The sequence below is a fragment of the Ursus americanus genome, chromosome 31 (genome assembly GCF_024610735.1).
Source record: "Ursus americanus isolate L20-20 chromosome 31, mUrsAme1.1.p, whole genome shotgun sequence".
Taxonomy (NCBI): domain Eukaryota; kingdom Metazoa; phylum Chordata; class Mammalia; order Carnivora; family Ursidae; genus Ursus; species Ursus americanus.
Genome location: NC_142157.1, coordinates 23,087,636 through 23,110,204, shown reverse-complemented (window position 1 = coordinate 23,110,204; position 22,569 = coordinate 23,087,636). Strand labels below are relative to the sequence as shown.

Here is a 22,569-nt window from a genome sequence, read left to right as displayed (position 1 = left end):
GCTTTATGGCCCAGCATATAGTTGATCTTGGTAAGCATCTCACATGCATGTGTAAAGAAAATGTATTCACAGCTTTAAGTGTGGTGTTCTATATCTGTCCCTTAGGTCAAGCTAAGGTCCACTCGTGAGGGAAGACCCCTCTGGTCTCCCAGCTGAGCCTCTAGATTAAGAAGCAGACCAGCCCTCCCCACTGTGCTGTTTAAACTCTACAGCCGCAGAATTTGTAAAATGATTGTTTTATGCCATGAAGTTTTTGGGATGGTTTGTTGTATGACAGTCGTAAACACTATTTTGTAGGCTCAATGTTTATGAGAAAATCTATGCTTTTTCATAATCCTATGGAATTTGGGACCAATGTGTTTTATATACATTTGGAAGTAGCCAAGATTAACAACAATAAAAGACACTGTACAGCTGTAATTCTAGCAGCTAGTATCATACTCCCGAATATAATGTCACCAAAAATCATACATAAAATCTTGTTCCACTTTTTTCTTATGCTAAAGCCTACTTATATTAGGATTAACATTTATAAAAATAAAATTTAAAACCCCAAATTCACAGAGCAAATACATATTCAGCTAAACAATGAAGGTAAAATTCAGGATTTTTTTTTTTTTTTTTTTTTTTTTAAGATTTTATTTGAGAGAGAGTGGGAATGAGGGAGAGGGAGCAGGCCTTGCTGAGTGAGTAGAGAGCCCAACATGGGGCTCGATTCCAGGACCCTGAGATCATGACCTCAGCTGAAGGCAGCCACTTAACTGAGTCACACAGGTACCCTTAAAATTCAGTTCTTAAATTCCTAAGAAGATACTTTCTTTCCTTCATTTGAGAAGCGTTTGTAAAGTATTTCTGGCTATTCACATTTCAAACTGCTGGGCAACAAACCTATTGAAATAGAGTAAAATCTCTCTCTAAAATAAACAGGATGGGCCTTCTGTAACTCTGCCTACTCACGTTCTAGTGCTCCTGACTGTCCATGTAAATTATAGATCTCTTAGGTCAGCATATGGTTTGGGCTCCTTTTCCAAGTGCTGTAGAAGTCCATTAGGCATTTGTTCTATGAGGTACTCTCAGGACTGCTGGGCAGAAACACCGTTTTAGTTTCTTTTGAGTCACCACTAATGTAAAAAATGCCAAGCTACAGTTAAAGAAAAATGTTTATTTAGACCGTCCACCAGGATCATAATAAATAATGTAATATACTAATGTAATAACAGATGTTCTCATGCATTTATCACATAAATATACAAGAAAGCTGGCTTACAGGGCTGCTGGGACAAATTTGGAAAAGTGTATTTGGCAATACAGTAAGTTAACAGTGTTAAGACTATCAAACAGATTCTCTTACCTATCATTTTTTTGGAAATACATCCTCTATATATCAGTGAATAAATGGTAATGTTCCCTTATAGTTTCTACTTTTTATAAACATGCCAGAGTTAAGCCAATTGGCAAAGAATTCAGGCTGATACTTTATCAGTATTCCTAATGGAAACCAGATTTTAGAGAAGAAATAACAAAGATTTAACTCTTGTGCATTTCAATGTGGAGGCTGACAGACTGCAAGCCAGAATTATTGAAACCATAAAATACGTCTGAATGAAATAAAAACCCACAGTTTATAAATAGTAACTTTGATACTCAATATACAAATGCTGTATAGTATTAGGATGTTTATAATTCGATAAATGACCAATTATCTGACTGTAAAAGTGATGAACTCTGATTAAAGCTTAATTTTGCTAGTAAATTTCACATAAAGAGTTAAAATAGGGCAACCTTTAACATAAAGCTTTAAAACAAATAATTTAACCATATCTTAAACACGGAAAATGTGTTTTTAATAGTTATTTACAGTTATTCAGTGATACCAGTGTACAGCTTAATGTAGCCAACTGCCAGTCCTGCATCCCTCTTTCAACATCTGCTATTACAATCTTCCTTATAAATAGGCAAATTAGTTTAGTGAAGGAGAGCGATCTGTGGTCCACAGTAATTCAATGTATGGCCATTTGGTTTGGAGACAGCGTTTAATAGGAGTGTCATCTGTTTGTAGCATGGGATCTTCAAAACCCATAACAACTGCGGTCCCTTCAACATACATTACCTGTTGAACAAAGAAAGCCACAAAGGTCAACCAATATTCTTAGCAAATTCTTATGAAGGATACAAAACTTTGCATGGGCTAGCAAACAAGGCACTGCATACTGTTTCATATGGAACTTTAATTTTATTTTGATCGATATTATGAGCAAGAATATCTGCTCACTGGTGTGAAAATATATTTGGAAACAAGATGGTGATACACATTTTAACTGATAGCTTGGCAGGTGATTTTAAGATCATGATTTAAAAAACACGTGAATCCTAAAATACATGTAGGTTGTTTCTGATAAAGGAAAAAGCATCCTTTAATTAACATATACCAATTGGAAGAAATGTTTATTTATATAACATATAGTTCTTACTGCTTTAATATGGAGGCAATGGAATGGTCATGCTGTCTCATGAGAAGCTGTAACAGAAATAGAGCTGTATATTCAGAGGAGGACTTTATTTTCTTTGGATGTTTATCAATGAAATCTGCTATTGTAATTATGAAATGCTATTCATGAGTATACTCTGTACTGTGTGAAAAACCATGGAGAAAAAATTAAGAAGGGTGTCGGGACAGAAACAAAAATCAAAAAAAGTTTGGCTGATAAAACTAGCCAGGTAGTTACATACAGTGGCGATGATCATATAAACTATACATGGGCCAGTGGATATCGGAAACAAGTTTTATTCTGATTTAATTTGCAGTAAACTCTTAGAACGGTCTATGAGATAATATACCCTAACTCATTATAAGGGCTCACTGTGTACATTAAATGAGTCTGTCATTAATTTCTTTTTGTAGGAAGAGAAATTCCAAATGTATAATTTAAAAGGAACAGATACAGACTGCCTTCTTCCAAAGTACATATATTTTTATATATTCAGTGTTTGGTACACATGATTGTAATTATGTTCTTCCAATATAAACTATCTAAGGAGCCGAAAGAAACAACTTTATTAGCTTTAACTGGGAGTTTCCATAAAAACACATCTGCATCTTTATTTTCATGAGTATATTACTTTCTAGTTGTGATGAAATAAATTTGATACAATAAACAACAACTCACATTTTTCAACTCCTCACAGTACAACTTCCTTTTCTGAAAAATTGTCCACAAAGAATTTACCTTATTACAGTTATCAGATAAAACAGGACCTATTTTATGGGAAGAACTTGATTTAGTGATATCTGTATAGCCAAGAGTAACAAAATGTATGTAGATGTACTTATTCTGTCACAGTGAAACTATAGTTCCAAAACTCCAATGAAGATCTCAATGACTAACATATACTGATCAAAATATAACCAGTTCTAAAATACGCTGTAATAGTACAGACAACAGAATTTTATGGGAATCAAACCTAGTTAATAACTCATATTTACCAACTCAGGTGAAGACAAATTACTCTGAATGATCATACCTTCTCATTATAATTTGACTGCTTCAATCCATTGTAGTGATAGACAGTAAAAGACTCTGGACCACTGGAGCCCTATTATAAATGGAAGACTATTAAAACTTATACTTTTATATTAGGTAATTTCTAATTAGCACTTGAAAGGAAAATGCAAGTTTCTTAAAACTGTACCTTTGGTTGGGGAATCATTTGCTAAAGCAAGAAACTTAAGACTTTATCTACTAGAAAACAAATAGTTATTTCTGGGGAAGAGGCTGGAAAGTGGGGAAGTATTGATTTTTATTATTAGCTCTTCTGCACTGGTTTATTTTTTTTAAAGGCCAGGGTGCGAAAACACAAAAATATTTCCTAGAATCTTATCTCTTTCTTTTCCTCGTTGTAAATAATTTGTTTCTCTCAAGAGCAGTAATGTCACTTTTCGGCAGCTTGCAAACACCACCTATGTACCAGTATTTTCCATTTGGCTTACAATGTTGAATTAGGGATTTCCACTCACCCTCCCCCATGTAAATATTGTCAACTTTTAAACAGTGAAAAGAGCCTTGTGGGAAATGAAAATGCAAAATTATACTGCTTAGAGCCTTTAATATCCAATAAAGGAAATCCTATAAATTCCTATTTTACTAAACTTGCAGGAAACCTGATCATGTTATCCCTACTGCCTTAACCTCAGCTAAAAATCAGGTTCCATTTTCGTAACCTAGTATTCGAGGCCATTAATGGTTTGGCCCCACCTAAGGTACCGGGCTCCAGTGATTTCCCTCAGGGCCTACGGCTTTGTTTTCCTTGCCTTATCTGATTGATGCAAGGATGAGCGTGGGACAAAAGCTGGTCCCCGTCCGCCTTACAATTTGTTCCATTTTTGGAACTAAGAGAAGAAAGCTGCTGGCAACAGTGGCTTCTGGGAGAGAGGGACAGACGACCTCAGTCTTCCCTGCTTCCGTTCTTGAATGCCTGTAAGCTACTCCTCGCAATTCTTACCCTTCCCTTCCACTTCAGTCAATTCAGGCCGTGATTGGCAACCAAGAATCCTAAATTACAGGACCTAATCTACCTTTTCTGCCATTTCTCCAACTACTCAGTTGTCTGAATTTTCTGTTTAGACAAACATATCCTTTTCCGATGGAAAGACGTTTTGGCTCTTTATTCATTTTTTTTTAAACTCCTTGAAAATCAATAAATCGGGGTGCCTGAGTGGCTCAGTCAGTTAAGTGTCTGCTTTCAGGTCAGGTCCCGGGGTCCTGGGATGGAGCCCCGTGTCCGCGTCGGGCTCCTGGCTCAGCGGGGAGTCTGCTTCTCCCTCTATCCTTCCCCCTGCCATGCTCTCTCAAAATCTTAAAAAAATCTAAGCTTATAATTCTTTGTATCCTACTCAAAATGCTTTATAGAAAGTAGTAAAATCAATAACTTGATCATTTTCTTAATTGTATACTTGAGTCGATGGAACTGGTAATTTCACCATTTATTTTCAGAGTTAGTCTACTTGAACTTAGAAAGTAAATATTTTACTGGAATAGATACACAATTTATATTCTTTAGCTCCACTCATTAACAACTGGCAGAAAATGCTAAAATATCAACAGACGGTAACCAACACAGTGGCGAAGGACCTACCCTGGATGGCTGAATTAGCCGCTGTCTAGCTGTACGACCTCAAGTGATTTTCTTACCTTCCCCAATCCTCCATTTCCTCATTGCCAAAATGGAGGGAAAACAGTACCTAATTTATAAGGCACCCAGTACCCCGGGCAGAGTTATGAGCTTAAAAAAATGGTAGTTGCTTCTGCTATTCTTATTGTAAACAAGTTGCCTTGAAATGCTTCCCCCTCTTCCTCCGCAGCCTCCCTCTCCGATCTGCCTCTGTTTCAGGCAAAGAAACTGCTCTTCCCTAGCACCTACTCTAAGCATTTGTAGAGATGACTGGAGTTAGATAAATATTTTCTTGGCTGTCCTTCTGACCCCAGCTTTGCAACTTCACTTGATTAAGTGTTACTGAGTTTCACAAAATTGGTCAGGTACAAAGCAGTATAAAGAGGACCGCAGTGGTGTGGGCTGTGGGCAGAAGAATGTGAGAAGTCTTCCTCTGAAGCAGCAGGTCTCAGACTCTGGCACCACGAGACTCCCCTGGAGGAGGGACCTGAGAACTTGCATTTCTAATAAGATTTTGGAGATAACACTTGCAAAGACCAGGGGGCTAAAATTCTCTTTAATTACCTCAAGGAATACTAAAATTTAAAAATTTAATTTCTTTAGTAAGTTCTTAGAATATTTACAAGTACTATCGTAATGAATTACATCTGAGGTGTAGATTTCCAAAAGAATGGGGAACCATCCTACTCTTTATATTTCCCAAGCACTTTTCAAAATCTGCCCCCAAATTTAGTGTAATAATTCTTAATTTAATGCTATAAAGTTAATGCTATAATTTACTAAACATTTATTAAGCTATCTAAAACACACTATTCCAAAAAAAGAACTTTGTTCACACTCCAACTATACTAGGATTTTTTCAAATAGAGAACATCACAATCCAGTAGTCATTATAATCATAATCATGTCAGAACAAGTATTTTTTTCATGAAGGATTTACCAAAATTTAAAGTCTAGCTGTCCTGTGATATATAGTTACTTTTTAAATTTCACCTCACTTTCTTTACTCACATTAACCATAACAGATCCAGATTTAGAAAATATGGGTTCTCTTTTAATTACCAAGATCGAATATCCGTAATAATGTCTACTCTGTTAAGATGTAATTGACATTTTCCCTCCATCATTTTAAGCTTGGCACTATATCTCCTTTATAAGAGAGGTGAAATAGAAATTGGCATTTCTATTGATCTTTAACTTAAACCACGATGGTTTCTGATGAAATGATCTCAGTATACCTGGCCTAAATTTAGCAGCTGGTTTGTCAGTAAAATCCTTCACTGGGATAGGAAACCTGAAGACAAGACAGGCATAGGGTACAACACTGGCTTCGTCAATGATGTAGTCGTAACTCTGGAGTATCGAGACTAGCTCCTATCGAAGCCCAGTGGAAGACATGTCCTAACATGAACTAGCACAGCTCCACTCAAAGGTTCTTCTTCTTTTACTCAACTAAAATTCTCTTGGAACTTCGTCATTTCCACTACCTACGGGACTCCTTTACCTTCTCTATGTAGAAAGTACCCAAAAGATACATACGAATAACAGTGACCTGAGAGAAGGAAAACAGGGTGCATGTGGACAAAGAGGATCATTCTCTTTAACTTCACACGTCTTAACGTCATCCTTCCTTTAGAAAACCAGCACCGTGGTGCGTGTATACTGGCGTGTGTACGCTCTTCCACTACCCCTCCCCAGAAATTTTACATTACTGTACTGGGACACACATACCCTTCTATGCTCTCCGTACGGGAAAGTATTTACATCATACCAGTGCTTTCTTCGTCTTCTATCTGCATGTTAGACCATTTTACAGGAGTAGAAAAGAAATGCTGAAACAATCACAAAATGCTCATCCCAAAAGAACAAAACATTAAGTATTTCTTCAACTATGTTACCTGATCAGGAAAAAATTCTTGAAGGAATGGACCCAATAATATGATTCCTAATCCTTCTGGATCTAATTTATTCTTCATGAGATTTATACTATGGGGAGGGGGGGAAAAAAAAGAAAAACAGTGGATACCAAAGGAGAAAAAGCTTATGTTCCTTATTTCATAAAGATTAAATTACTAGTACTATAACACATCAGACTGCCAAAAATCTTAAGAGCTGTTCTTTTTAGACCCTTAATGACAAATACACAGGAACGACCTCTAATTTGCCAAAACTTTTGGTTATTTTTAAACCAGAGTACTTTGTTACTATTTAGAATTTAAATGATGATGACGACTTTGGAATATTGTCCCTTATTAGGTAAAGTAATTTAAAAAGCTTGGATTGTAAACACAAGCTTATGACCTCCCAAAGTCAATTCTCTTTGCTTCATAGGTATGCCTGAATTTAACAATCATATGAGGCATTTAACTGAAAAAAATGTTGAAGCTCAAAGAGAAAAAGAAAAAGGCACATCAGATAGTCAAAAACATCTCCCAAAAGCTGACTTTCAAGAACCAAATGTGAAGGAAGCTTAAAATTCTTAGACAATGTAACGTAAAGGGTAAAGAGGGAAGGGTCAAGGGTGAAGAGGGCGAGAGGGCTGAGGTGTAGTGACTGACTGACTGAGTGGCACGGACTACGGAGTTTTAGGAGCAGGCTCCCGTGAACTGCGCTTTGCTCAGGCCTGGCCATGGGGGCGGAGCCAAGGCTGGTGAAAGGGGTTACGTGTGACTAGGAGGGCAAAGCTGTTAAAATGAAAATGGTCTTTGCAGAAAATTTCCATTTTCCACGTCATCTCCCAAATCCTACACGCCAGATTAAATATACCTTGTTATACAACACAAAGGATATGACGTTGAGTGGGGCTGAGAAAGGGCAGCAGGTTAGGACATGAAACAAAGGAAGGCAAGGTCATATTTAATGTATTTAACTCATCAATCCTACTGCTACGCGCTGTTTACAGGCCATCATATATTATAAATGTGAGTAGACCAAAATACAGTAGGAAGAACTCAGTCTGATCTGTCACCTACATCTAGAAAAACAATCTAACTCAAGTGTACTAACTGGGTAATTCAGGGTATGTTATGTATTCTGATGGAAAATTATGTAGATGAGATAGAGCCACATATGTAAGATTTGAAAAAAAAATTTTTTTTTCTTTCTTTTCCTCTTCTCAGTAACCAAAACTGCTTGAGTTCAATTCTCTTGTGCAAATTACAGTGATGTGGTTTCTACCTGGAAATCCATTTAGAAGAAATATGATTTACGATTATACCATTTATTGGACAAGTTCAATTCTCTAAACTTCCTCCTCTTTAGGTTGGACACAATTATGTCTATTAAGAATGAATAATATCACACCTCTACGTAGTAAGAGACAAATTAATTCAGATGTGAGCAATTTGAAAATGTTGACGTGTTTCATACTGTCAAAGAAAATACACCAAGCTATTCACGTTCTAAAAACTGTGTATACTAATGTTTGATGATGCTTTCGCTGAATCTTTTCCTTTGATGTTTTGTAAGCTCTAATTTGTTCATCGTCAGGTAACTTTCAGACTGAAAATAAAAAACTGTGAAGAAGGAAAAATTAGTATAGATGATAGGTCTTTATATTTTCATATTTGAGTAATAGATGTATCTATCCCCTTAACGAGAGATATTCTCACGGATAACAAAAAGCGCAAGTTTGTGAAAGAAGTTATAAAAGAATGAAAAAGACATGACATTAACATTTGGCAATACTGAAAACTATATTCTGTAACATACTGGGGTTGCTTATAAAGGTTTTAGATCAGTTTGATGATATAGAATGTCCTTTAAGCGGGGCGACTGGCAATACGGACATTAACTGTCATCACTTTCAGATATGCACAACATTTTAAAAAATGGAAAAGGTTTTGTAGTGGGGAAAAGGTCATTTTGAGTCTCTGCTACAAATACTGATTAGTTTGATTTCTTCCTAAATCTTCGCTTTATATAAAGAACTAAGCTTCCTATATGCAGGTAGATTTTTAAGAAAGGCAAAAATGTGTGTTACGTTTTAAATGTAATGGGAATCTTTTTGAGTCAGTTAAATAACACCTCCTATTTAGCTTACTATTCAGGATCTGAAACAAGGTCCAGTGCTTTCATCACATCTTCTAGAAGTGAATCAGGTATGAATCCATTATCTGGGGGAAAAAAATAGCATTAGCATCTTGAATAAGAGTTTGTTTCAAGAAATGCTATGAGAAAAATCACTTGAGAGGCACCTGTGCCTAACATTAGATACTCTCGAGTTTTCTTGGGCACAGAGGCAATGATTTATTTTTCTAATAAAAAAATTCCACATCACTTCTACCTGAGAATTCCAAGGAAACAAAGAGGCTTATAAATTTCAACCATTAAAGTGTTTCTCTTTAAGGTTACTGTAATTGTTTAGTAATGAGGTATGTCTTTGAATAACAATGTGAACCTTTAAATTCCCTTTAAGAAATTCAATTAAAGTAAGTCTTAAAGTAAGTCTTTACCAACAAATTCCTTTAGTTACAATGTCAGTTATAATGCCATTCTTTTTGAAAGAATGTTAATGATATGCTGTTATTTAGATATCTGACAATATAAGACCAAGAGCTATCCCTGTAACAGACTTCATTTAAATAAAAGCCACAGATTTAATGGGAAAAATTCAAAAGTTGAAATTCAGAACAGAATCAAATGGTTGATGAAGACTAGTTTAGTTTGTGGAAAATATTCCTTTCCTTGCGCTTGCTGAGGAAGTAGCATTGGGAAAGGCCCAAAACTTGGATGATGCAATAGGACATGACACACAGAGAAGGCGTGTAGGGCCATTTGAAATCACAGTTTTAACGAGCAAGTTCATTCCCTTAAATGTGCAATGCCTGAGTTTCTCTACCCCTGTACTCATTCCTGGAGACTGTTTCAACTTTCCACACAAAATCCTTTTCAGGAATTAGAAAACTTAAAAACAAAGTCTTGTCATGGAGAACGAGATGTACAAAAGGCCCGCTTCTATAATCGTACCACAGAATAAAATGTAGTGGTTCTTTCAGGACGTGGCATGTACTCTATCAGAAAGGAAGGAAAGAAGTGAAGACTTTACAATCTTAAACCTCCAAAACAGAGGCTTAGCCATTTGAAGAAAAACTGGCTTTGACTAAAAGGCAAAGTATCATTTATTTGACAGAGCGCACAAGCAGGGGCAGAGGGAGAGGGACAAGCAGGCGCCCCGATGTGGGGCTTAATCCTAGGACCCCGGGATCCTGACTTGAGCCAAAGGCAGATGCTTAATCGACTGAGCCACCCAGCACCCCCCCTCATTTAGGATAATTAAAACTGTATACTTGTTAAAAGTGAAGGTTTCATTCCAAATGTTCGATTTACCAGTAATTTGAGGCATAGAGAGTAAAGAACTTGTTTGAAGGTACACAAGAAAAATATTCAAGCTTTGTAAAAAATTTGATCAGTTTAAAAGGTAGAAAACTCAGAAAACTCATTTGTTTAGCTAAGCCACAAAAGCCTCAGCATTCAAAATGTACAACAGGCTTTATCTGGCCACTAGTTGACAGGAATAATTCTCTGCATAGGTTTCCTTGGTTTCCGGGCTGAACCCTGAATGGTGGGCAGTCTGACCTCTTCTTTACACGGACACTCGGCTTCCCCCCCCAGAAGGCACTCACTGGCCCTATAAAGTAGGCAAACAACTAGGAAAACAAACAACCTTCTTCACTCAAACACGATTAACCTCAAGCATAAATATTCCGTCATATTTTAAGATACTTCTGAGTATCTTAAGCACAAACATTCTGGAGAACAATAGCAACTACCAACCCAGTGATTCTACATTTAGTGCAGACAGTATTTTAAAGCTAGCCTGTAATGCAAGTTTCATAATATACCAAAGACTTTCACTATACCCCTGATTAGAAGAGGCGATTTGGAAAAATGCTTACCTTGTTAAAACTTTTTTATTTTGATGTTACTTTATTCTTGAATTCATACCAAAATCAGACAAAGTATCAGACAAATTCTTTAGAAAATGAAATCCTTAAGTCTGAAAGCAGATGAAGCTTAGGACATCTAGTATTTAGGCAACGAATTCCTGAGAGACGATGGAAGTAGAGACGCAATGACAAGCCCTTCGTACTAACAGCAGAGGAAATACCAGTGAGGACCATTTGCTGACCAGTCATTAGGCCTAAGAAGCACTCTAGAGCTTGAATGCATCGGTAACTTGATGAACATAAAATGGAATTCCAGAGGCTTTAAAGCTCAGAAGAATGAGGAACAGGAGGTGGGGAGAGGACAAGAGAGTGTACCAGTTGTGATCTTAAGCAGTTACCATCTAAGTATTCTAATACAGTTAAATTGTGTTTTAAAAAGGGGAAAAGCTGTGTGTTTAAAAATAAGAAGCTTCAACTCAACAGACTGTAAAAAGTGTCAAGTGGCTGAGAGGAGGAGTAACTCAATGTAAAAAAAGCACTGATGAAGGACAGTTACAGTTAAGTGAGTCATTTCCCGATAAGCTGACCATTTGCGCCGAATCCCGATTTCTGTTCTGAAAGACAAGGGAATAAAAGGGACAGAGCCTGGCAAGTCTTGTCACTAAACTGTGCTGCAGGAGGAAAGCAAATTCCAGGAATTAACAGAGAAGGCAGGAGACAACTGTGAGGAGATGGGGGGCGGGAAGATGGTAGCATCATGAAGCATCCTTATTTGTTCTCATTTTCACATTTCCAATTTAAAATTTTCAAGAAATGCAAGCTACATTTCATTCAATAATCCAAAAATGCTTTTGAATAAAACCTGTCAACAAAGAACACTTTATCTGTCCTTCTGTTCTGAATGATATTTTGGCTGGGTAAACACATTTCCAGACAGACAAAAGGTAAGGGAACTTCTCACCATGTGCTTATCCTATAAGAAATAAGAAATACTAGGGTTTTTAAAGTGGAAATGAAAGGACACTAAATTAGTAACATGAAAACGTAAGTATAAAATTCACTGGTAAAGGTGACCACACAAACTCAAAATCCTCTACTGGAAGTGTAACAGAAGACTGTTTATGTCAGACACCTCAAGGAACTAGAAAGAAAATAGTGAAGTCCCAAATTAATGCAAGGGAAAAAAAGAACAAGAATCAGAGTGGAAACAGAGACTAAATAGAAAAAGATCAATAAAACTAGGAGATGGTTTTTTGAAAAGAGAGTTGAGAAACCTTTAACCAGATGCACCAAGAAAATAAAATCAGAATCAAAGACATGACACCTGATACCATGATCAAAGAAAATACAATCAGAGGGGACTATTAACAATTATAAACAAATAAGGGGACAACTAAACAAGAAGAAATGGATAAATTCCCAGAAACCTACAACAGACCAATTGTAAGGAAATTGAATCAGTAATCAAAAAACCTGTCAACAAACTGAAGTCCAGCACCTGCTCGCTTCATTGGTGAATTCTAAATATGTTAAAAGAATACATACCAATTCTTCTCAAGCTCTTCCAAAAATAGAAGAGGCAGGAATATTCCGAAACTCATATCATTATCCTGATACCCAAACTAGACAAAAATAGCAAAAGAAAGGAAAATTGTAGGCCAATATCCCTGATAAACACAGATGCAAAATCTTCAACAAAGTATTAGCAAATCAAGTTCAACAAAAGTACCATATACCATGATCAAGTGGGATTTATTCCAGGGATGCAAGGATGGTTTGACATCCACAATTCAATATAATATACCATGTTAACAGAATGAAGGATAAAAAAATCATACGATTATTTCAATAGATGCAGAAAAAGCCTTTGACAAAACTGAACATCCATTCATGATTCAAACTCTCAGCAGATATAAAAGGAACTATCTCGACATAATAAAGGCCATGTTTGACAAGCCTACAGCTGCTATCACACTCAACAGTGAAAAGCTGAAACCTTTTTCTCTAAGGTAAGGAACAAAGATGTCCCCTCTTACCATTTTTATTCAACATAGTATTAGAAGTCCTAGCCAAGCAATTAGGCAAGAAAACAAACACAAACATCCAAACTCGGAAGGATGAAGTAAAACTGTCACTATGTGCAGAGAACATGACATTACTAAAAAATGGTTTAACAAATTCAGGTTGCAGAATACAAAAACCTGTTGCACTTCTATACATTAATAATGAACTATCAGAAAGGCAAATTAAGACAACACTCCCATTTACTATTGCATCATAAAGAATAAATTAGGAATAAATTTAATAAGGAAGTTTTATAAGGAAGTTAAAGAGCTGTAACTGAAAACTCTAACACATTGAAAAAGGATTGGAAGGATTAATATTGTTAATTACAATCTACAGATTCAGTGTAATCCCTATCAAAATACCAATGGCATATTTCACAGAACTAGAATAAACAATTCTACAATTTGTATGGAACCACAAAGACTCCAAATACCCAAAGAAATCTTGGAGGTATCACACTGCCTGATAGCAAAGTACATTACAAAGTTATAGTAATCAAACGGGTATGACATTAGCATAACAACAGACACATAATGGCACAGAACAGAGATGTAAACCCACAGATGGCTAATTAATTTTTAACAAATATAGAACTAGGAAAGGACAGTCTCTTCTGTGAATGGGAAATTTGGAGAGCTACATGCAAAAGAACAAAACTGGACCACTGTCTTATACCATACATAAAAATTTAATCCATTTAATACTTGAAGATCAGAAAACATAAAACTCCTATTAGAAAACATAGGTGGTAAGCTCTAGGATGTGTCTTGGCTATGACTATTTGAATTTAACACCAAAAGTAAAGGCAACAAAATGACAAGGCAACCTACCAAATGGGAGAAAATATTTGCAAATGATGTATCTGATATGGGGTCAATATCCAAAATAAATGACTCCTACAACTCAACAGCAAAAAACCCGAACAATCGGATTAAAATATGGGTAGAAGATCTGGATGGAAATTTCTCTAAGTAGATACACAGATGGCCGACAGGTATATGAAAAGGTACTCAACGTCACTAGTCATAGGTAAATGCAAATCAAAACCACAATGCGATATTACCTTACACTTGTTGAATGGCTATTATCAAAAAGACAAATAACAAGGGTTGGCAGGGATGTAGAGAAAAGGGAACATTTGTGCACTGTTGGTAGGAACAAAAAATGGTGTAGCTGCTCTGGAAAAGAGTATGCAAGTTCCTTAAAAAATTAAAAACCTAACTCGAAAAGATATGTGCACCTCCATGTTCACTGCAGCATTGTATAACAGCTGAGATATGGAAGCCACCTAAGTGTCCCTGAATGGATGAATGGGAAAAAAAAAAATATATATATATATATATATATACACACAATAGAAAATCACTCATCAATAAAAAAGGAAATCTTGCAATCTACAACATGATGGAAGGTGAGGGTATTATGCTAAGTGAAATAGATCAGAGAAAGACAAATGCTGTGTGATCTCTGTTATGTGTAGAATCTAAAAACAAAACTTGGCTCACAGATAAAGAGAACACACTGCTTGGGGGCAGTCGGTGGTAGGGGATAGATGACGTAAATGTTGAAGGGTGTCAAATGTGTAGACTTCGAGTTATAAAAACTTATAGGGATATAACGTACAGCAGGGTGATTACAGGCAATGCTCTATTGCAAATTTGAAAGATGCTCAAAGAATAGACCTTAAAATTTCTCACCACAAGAAAAAAATCTATGTACGGTGATGGATGTTAACCTGACTTACTGTGATCACAACACACACAGTCATTATGTTGTACAGCTGAAACTGTTTTATATCGATTATACCCCAGCGAACAAACAAAACATTCTCATCCTGTAATGCTGTGTAAATCACTGTGAACTCTAAGAGGCAAAAGTGCTAAAAATAATTATGGCTAGGGCACATAAATGGGTAGAACCTTCTGATGTAAATGAAGTCGAAGTGTTATCAGCTTAAAATGGATGGCTATAAGACACATACGATGAAGGCCTCGCAGTAATCAGAGCAAAAACTTGTATTAAATGATAAAAAAAATCAAGGCATACTGCTATAAAATCAAGTCACCAAGACAGCAAGAGAAAAAAGGAACTGGAGAACTGTAGTCAGAAAGCAATTAAGAAAATGGCAATAGTAAGTCCTTACCTATCAATAATTACTCTAACTGGTTTAAATTCTCCAATTAGGAGTGGCTACATGGATATAAAACCAAAACCCAACTGTATGCTGCCTACAAAAGACTCAAACTCGAAGGACATTCAGAGGAATCAAAAAAAGATTCTCCAAGCAAATGGAAACCAAAGAGAACAGGGGTAACTATACTTATATCAGATAAAGTAGACTAAGTCAAAAACTGTAACAGGAGAAAAGAAGGTCATAATATAATGATAAAGGGATCAATTCATCAGGAGGATATAACAATTGTAAACCTTTATGTACCATATATTGGAAGACCTCACTATATTAAACAATAAAATGGAGGTGAATTTTAGACAGCAATGAAATAATAGAGGAATTCAATACCCCACTTTTAACAACAGACAGATGATCGATGCAGAAAATCAGTAGGGAATCAATGGACTTAAATGACACTTTAGACATATACAGAATTTTCTATTCCACAGCAGCAGAATGCATATTCTTCTTAAGGGCACATGGTACATCCAGGATAGATCACATGATAGATCGCAAAAAACATCTTAGCAAATTTAGTAAGACTGAGATCATACCAAGTGTCTTTTCTGACCATCAAGGTATGAAACTAGAAATCAGTAACAGGGAAAGCTGGAAAATTCACAAATATACGGAGATTCAACAACATGCTCCTGAACAACCAATGGGTCAAAGAAGTGAAACTTGAAAATCAAGAAATATTGTCAAATGAAGATGGAAGCACAACATATCAAGATCTCTGAGATGCTGCAAAAACAGTTTTAAGACAAGTTTAAGAAATATCTCCAATAACTTCGTATTACACTTCAAGAAACTAGAAAACAAAAACAAAGTCCACAGTTAGCAGAAAGAAGGAAATAACAAAAATCAGAATGGAAATAGAGACCAGAAAACCAACAGAAAAGATCGATGAAACTAAGAGCTTGTTTTTGAGAAACCAGACAAGCCTCTAGCTATTTGCACCAAGAAAAAGAGAGGGCTCAAAATCAGAAATGAAAGAGGAAACATTACAACTGATGCCACAGAAACACAAAGTATCAGAAGACACTACTATGAACAACCATCCACCAACAAATTAGACCACTTAGAAGAAATGAATTTATTTCTAGAAATATATAACCTACCAAGACTGAATCAGAAGACACAGAAATCTGAACAGCTCAATAACAAAAAGGAGACTGACAAAGTAATCCAAAACCTCTTAACAAAAGCCCAGGAACAGATGGTTTCACTGGTGAATGTACCAAACACTTAAAGAATTAATGCCAGTTCCTCTCAAACTGTACCAAAAAACTGAAGATGAGGGTATACTTCTCAACCATTTTATGAGACCGGTATTATCCTGATACCAAAGCCAGAAAAGAAAACTACAGGTTAATATCCCTGATGAATGCAGATGCAAAAGTTATCAATAAAATATTAGTAAACCAAATCCAATAGCACATTAAAAAGAGGATACACTATGATCAAGTGGGATTTATTCCAGGGATTCAAGGATGGTTTGGCATACAGAAATTAATAAATGTGGTATATGTCACATTAATAAAATGAAATAAAATATGATCATCTCGATATGCAGAAAAAGCACTTGGCATAATAGAAAAATGCTCAAAAAATGTCTTATAGAAGTTATGTTCCTTAGTGTAATAAGGGCATAGATGACAAAGCTACAGGTAATATCATTCTCAGTGATGAAAAAAAAGTCCTTTAAGATCAAGAAAAAAAAGACAGGAATGCCTGTCGTTTCTAGTTAACAGTGTACTGAAAGTCCTAGCCATAGCAATTGGGTAAGAAAAAGAATGAAAAGGCAATTATACAGATGACATGATCTTATACATAAAGCCCTAAAGACTCCCTTAAACCACTGTTTGAAGTAATATACTTTCAGTATACATGCAGGATACAAAATCAACGTACTGATACCAGTTGCATTTCTATATGCCAACGGACTATCGGAAAGAGAAATTAAGAAAGCAATGCCATTTACAATAGCATTGGAACAATGAAATATTTAGGAATAAGGTAAACCATGGAGATATAAGACCTATAAACAAAAAACGAAGACACTGATGAGAGATCAAAGGTGAGACATAATGGAAAGATATCCTGTATACCTGGATTGGAAGAATACTGTGAAAATGTCCATAGCACCCAAAGCAATCTATAGATTCAGTGCAATCCCTTTCAACATTCTAAAATTTTTCACAGATAGAAAAAATTTGTTTGGAATCACAGAAGACTGCACAGCCAAAGCAATCCTGAGAAGGAGAAATAAAGCCAAAGGTGTCATACTACCTGATTTTCAACCTATATTACACAGCTATAATATTCAAAAGAGTATGATTCTGGCATAAAAACAGGCACATAGACCAGTTTAGCAGAGTAGAGAGCCTAGCTTTAACCCCATTCATATATGGTCAAATAATTTTTGACAAGGATACCACAAACACACACTGATAAAGGATTGTCTCTTCAATAAATGGTGTTGGAAAAACTGAATATCCACATGAGATGGCTATGAAATGGAATGAAACTGGACCCCTTACACCACTCACAAAAATTAACTTGAAATGGATCAGAGACTTAAATGTAAGACCTGAAACTGTAAAACTCCGCTAAGAAAACATAAGAAAAAAGATCCTCATCATTGGCCTTGGCAATGATTTTGTGGATAAGACACCAAAGCACAAACAAAAAAACCCCTAAAATAAACAAGTGGGGCCATATTAAGTTCAAGAGCCTCTGCACAGCAAAGGAAACAGATTTAAAAAGGCAACCTACAGAACAGGAGAAAATCTTCCTAAACCCTATATCTGATAAGGGGTTAACACCCCAGACACATTAAGAATTCATAGAATTCAATAGCAAAAAAAAGAAAATAATCCAATTAAAAAAGGGCAATGGGTCCGAATAGACATTTTTCTAAAGACGACATACAAACAGCCAATAGGCATATGAAAAGATATTCAAGATCACTAATCATCAAGAAAGTGCAAATCAAAACTACAATGAGGCATCACCTCCCACCTCTTAGGATGACTTTTATCCAAAGGACAAGAGATAAATGTTGATGAGTATGTGGAGGAAAAGAGCACCAGTATACACTGTTGGAGAAAATATAAAATGGTATACCTATTAAAGAAAACATATCAAAAAATTCCTCAAAAAATTGAAAACAGAACTACCATATGATGTAGCAATCCTACTGGAAGGTATTACCTGAAGGTACTGAAATCAATAGTTTGAAGAGGAATCTGCGCTACCCCGGTCACTGCAGCATTATTCACAACAGCCAAGATATGAAAACAACCTAACTGTTCATCAGTGAGTAAATGGATGAAGAAGATGTGGTCTATATATCTATATACAAAATGGAATATTGCTTAGCCATGATAACGAAGAAGTCCTATCTTCTGAAAAAACACGGATGGACCTCAAGGGCATTATGCTAAGTGAAACAAGTCAGATAGATAAAAAGAAATACTGCACAATGTCACTTGTATGTGGAATCTAAAGACAGTGATTATAGTATAAAATATTGTACTATAAACTTCAAAGTTGCTAAGAGACTAGATCTTAATTGTCACCACAGAAAAATGATAATTATATGACATGACAGGTGTTAGCTAGTGCTACTGTAGTTACCATTTTGCAATACATAAATTATCAAAGCAATACTTTGTATACCTAAAATTTATAGAATATTTGTCAATTATATTTCAATATTTAAAAAAGTATTCTGGAAGACTTATTTAATATTAATTTGAATAACAGAATAAAGGAATAACTTCAAAAAGCTTGTTCAGAAGCTGGTGTTTTCCTGTTTAACACAAACTATCAGAGGTCAAAATGCAAGTAATCAAAACTTTGTTAACCCAAGAAAACTGCAAACCATATACTGTGTGAGAATTTGACAATCATGAAGCATCCTTATTTGTTCTCATTTTCACATTTCCAATTTAAAATTTTCAAGAAATGCAACCTACATTTCATTCAATAATCCAAAAATGCTTTTGAATAACACTCAGGTATCCATTTCAAATATATAAAGATATAAAACACCAAGTCAATGATAATAAAATAAAATCTTTTACCTTCTGGATCATAGGTTTGAAAAACTCTTCTGGCTTGTTCTGAAGGAGCTTCAGGAGCAACTAAAGCCATATCCTGAAAAGACAAAAAGCCTGCTATCAACCAGCCACAGTAACATCATGGCCTTAAACAGAACAAATACAAGGCTAGGGTGAGGAAATTAGGAAACCTGGAGTCAGAAGATTTTGAGTGGTATTTCTATCAGATGTGTGTGACTAGCTAAGTCACAAACTCTCTGGGCCTTAAATGTACATTTGAAAAATGGGAATACCACTGCAACCATAGGCAACTGCTGTGAGCACGATACAGAAGCCTTATATAAAAACACCCGAGAAGTCTAATATTAAATAGAGAATGACTACAAAAATGCAACCTGCAAAAAGTAATGACTTATACTTTTGCTTTAATCGTTGTTCAAATAAAAAGAAATATAACTTACAATATATCTAGTTTTCAAATATTTAAAAATTAAATCTAGAGATATATGATAGCCAACAATTACACGGAAATGCACTTGGTATTTATTACTTTAGTAAGCCTATTATAGCAATACCTAGCCACAGATCAATAATCACAAAATTCAAAGTTATCTTACACTCTTCACAAACCTTTGCTCCACATATTTAAACTGTTATGAAATTCTACTTGACTGACAGAAATTTAGACTCTGGGCTCCAGTTGTTTTCCTCCATTCATAACGTTGGTCTGAGCCTTTGTCTAAAATTGTGTTCACTCACATAAATCTTATCAGAGTACAAGTTTCTAACTACCCCCCTTTTACCTTGAATCCTTTTTAACAAGCTATAGGATAAAATTGTTAAATACAATTTGAAATGCTGTTCCTCTGTGGAAATACATTTTTATAGGTAACTTTTGTCCTAATCACCGCCCCCTCTTTACCTCAGAGATGAAGGAACAAAGTAGAAGAATCAGTTAGTGTAGTTCTTATCATGAGACAAGGTGCTTCAGTTTGCATGGGAATAGAAGTCAAATGGGAATGGGAAAACAACAGATGCAAGCCCTTACATGTTTCACACATTAAAGTTAAAAAGTGCTATTTTATAACATAGTAAAATTTGGGAATGTACAATTCTTTCCCGTGTACCATCCCTCGATGGCAACTTTTAGGGTCTCCTTTCCCTGCATTTGCAATATTACTTTGCAGATAACTGCATGTCAAGTGGCATGTTTTCATCTGGCCAAACTTTCAATCCCTTTCTGATTTTACGATTCAGTCCTTCCTTGCTGGATACTTGGACTATGTCTTTCACTGTGATGAACACGGCCGCACCTAATAAACCTGAACATGTAATTTCACACATGTGCGGTTTTCTCTGTACTTCAGAGCACCAGAGCAGGACTGCTGCGTCAAAGGAAGAATGCACTTGTCATTTGGGCTGATAATGCCCGATTCTTGGGTTATGTTTATTTAGCCTATTTAGAACAGTAGTTCTTAAAAATTCTTTCCTTTTTATAATATATCACCAGTACAGCCTTAGCCCTATAATTAACTTTGTATTGACACTAGGATTGCAGTGTCGGCTCCCCAATTTAGGGAGCAATTACTGACACAGCGGCTATTATTATGATCCCCTAGCTGCCTTTATCACTTCCAAACCGTAATTACAAAAGTTGTTCCATGTAGTTCACTGTAAGCTTTAGTTTCCTTCCCACTTCTTTTCGATTCTTCCCTTTAGAATGGCTGTTGGAATTTTGGGATTCATCTCTGAAATTCTAGATGAGGAGAAGGGGGTAGAGCTGCAGATGAGATTTTACCCAAGAGGCAAACTTACTCGGGCCCAAGATGAGGATACATTCTTTCTATTAACTATCTGTTGCATTTCAACCTTTGTTATTAGTAAGTGATGAGGAAAAGCTTAAAACGAGTGTTAAAACAGGACTTTGAATTTTCTAAATATAAATATGATCTAAATAAAGGGAAAGGAAATACTGCTTTTCTCGGTCAAAAAAAATCTTGTCAGGGGAAGAGGTGGCAGAGAATATAGTTGAAGCATTACTTTAATATTCTTACATAGTGAAATTTTGGGAATTACTACTGTTGAGCTAACGGGGAAGATTCTAGTCCTAGCCACAGAAAAAGGTTTACATCGAATTCTCTGGCAATAAAAATGTCAGAAAATGCAGGCGTGTGAAAGAACTGAAAGTGAACTACCTGATGCCTTATGTCTAAGTGTATAAATAGAAAATACAATACGCTAACATAGAAAAGAATTAAAACAGACTTAATGAAATGTTCACTGCATATCTCTTGCCTCTGGTGATGAACATACAAAAAACTTATGCTTTAGAAAATGTATTATTCTTATTTGAATTGGCTCTATATGCTGGCCTGATCTAGAAGATCATTTGAAGCTTGGGCACAACTCCCAGGGTACTCTGGTTTAACAAATGTTCATTTAGAACAGGGGCTGGCATACTTATTCTGTAATGGGCCAGACAGTAAATAGGGCCATATGACCTCAGCAGCAAGATAATACAGTAATACATACACAAATGAGCATAGATGTGCTCCAGTAAATATTTTACAAAACTAGCTGGTGGCTTCGTCTGGCCTATGGGCCAGTTTGCTGACCCTTGCTGTAGAGAATGTATTATTTCCCCAAGTGCACTGGCACTTACTCAACATCCTTCTTTCTGACACATCTGGGAATACAAAGGTGTCCCTTAACAGATTTTACTAAGAAGATACTTTGGCTCTCAGCTCAAAGAGAAAGAGTGTAGGGAGTCCTAGCTAGGAGGAATTAGCAGGGCCGTGGGTGGGGGACTAGAACTGTGAGAAAAGCAGCAGCAAGGAAGGGCCCTGATGGAAGAATGAATCTGACTGTGAACATCAGGGGCTAGGATGATGGTTATGTATCCAAGTAGAGCACATGGAGTTCTCCTAACGCTGAGCACACTACGAACGCTCCAGGCCTGCCAACTGCAAGCTGCTCGCGGGCCAGGGGGAGCAGGACCTGAGCACTAGAGGAGGCCAGGGCTGGAGAACCTACAAGGTCAGACACGGAAATGGAGGACAGCAGATTACTTCAAAGATGTCAGACAGGAGGACTGTAGAAAAGGAATTTAGACAGTTTCCTGGTTGAAGTTCAGAAGTGTGAAACAAGTAGCTCAAAACCCTGGACGTGAGCGAATAACCCAGATGTGAACTACCTAAAGAGAAAT

The 22,569-nt window shown here is 36.1% G+C and overlaps 1 protein-coding gene across 7 annotated transcripts in view; it reads right to left on the bottom strand.

Annotated features, from left to right (window-relative positions):
- Positions 1–1,142: 1,142 nt before the first annotated feature.
- The window catches only part of MINDY3 (MINDY lysine 48 deubiquitinase 3), an 80,208-nt gene continuing 58,781 nt past the window's right edge, over positions 1,143–22,569 (bottom strand). For 6 of the 7 annotated variants that reach the window (XM_045787875.2, XM_045787855.2, XM_045787846.2 and 3 more), the window contains 5 exons: positions 19,389–19,461; positions 9,212–9,284; positions 7,068–7,155; positions 3,523–3,594; positions 1,143–2,110 (listed from right to left, as the gene is read on the bottom strand). In XM_045787875.2, coding sequence (XP_045643831.1) covers positions 1,961–2,110; positions 3,523–3,594; positions 7,068–7,155; positions 9,212–9,284; positions 19,389–19,461 — 456 coding nt within the window. In that variant the 3' untranslated portion in view covers positions 1,143–1,960. Of the gene's footprint in view, positions 2,111–3,522; positions 3,595–6,900; positions 6,963–7,067; positions 7,156–9,211; positions 9,285–19,388; positions 19,462–22,569 lie in introns of all 7 variants that reach the window. The other variant, XR_006777781.2, reaches the window with a different exon arrangement.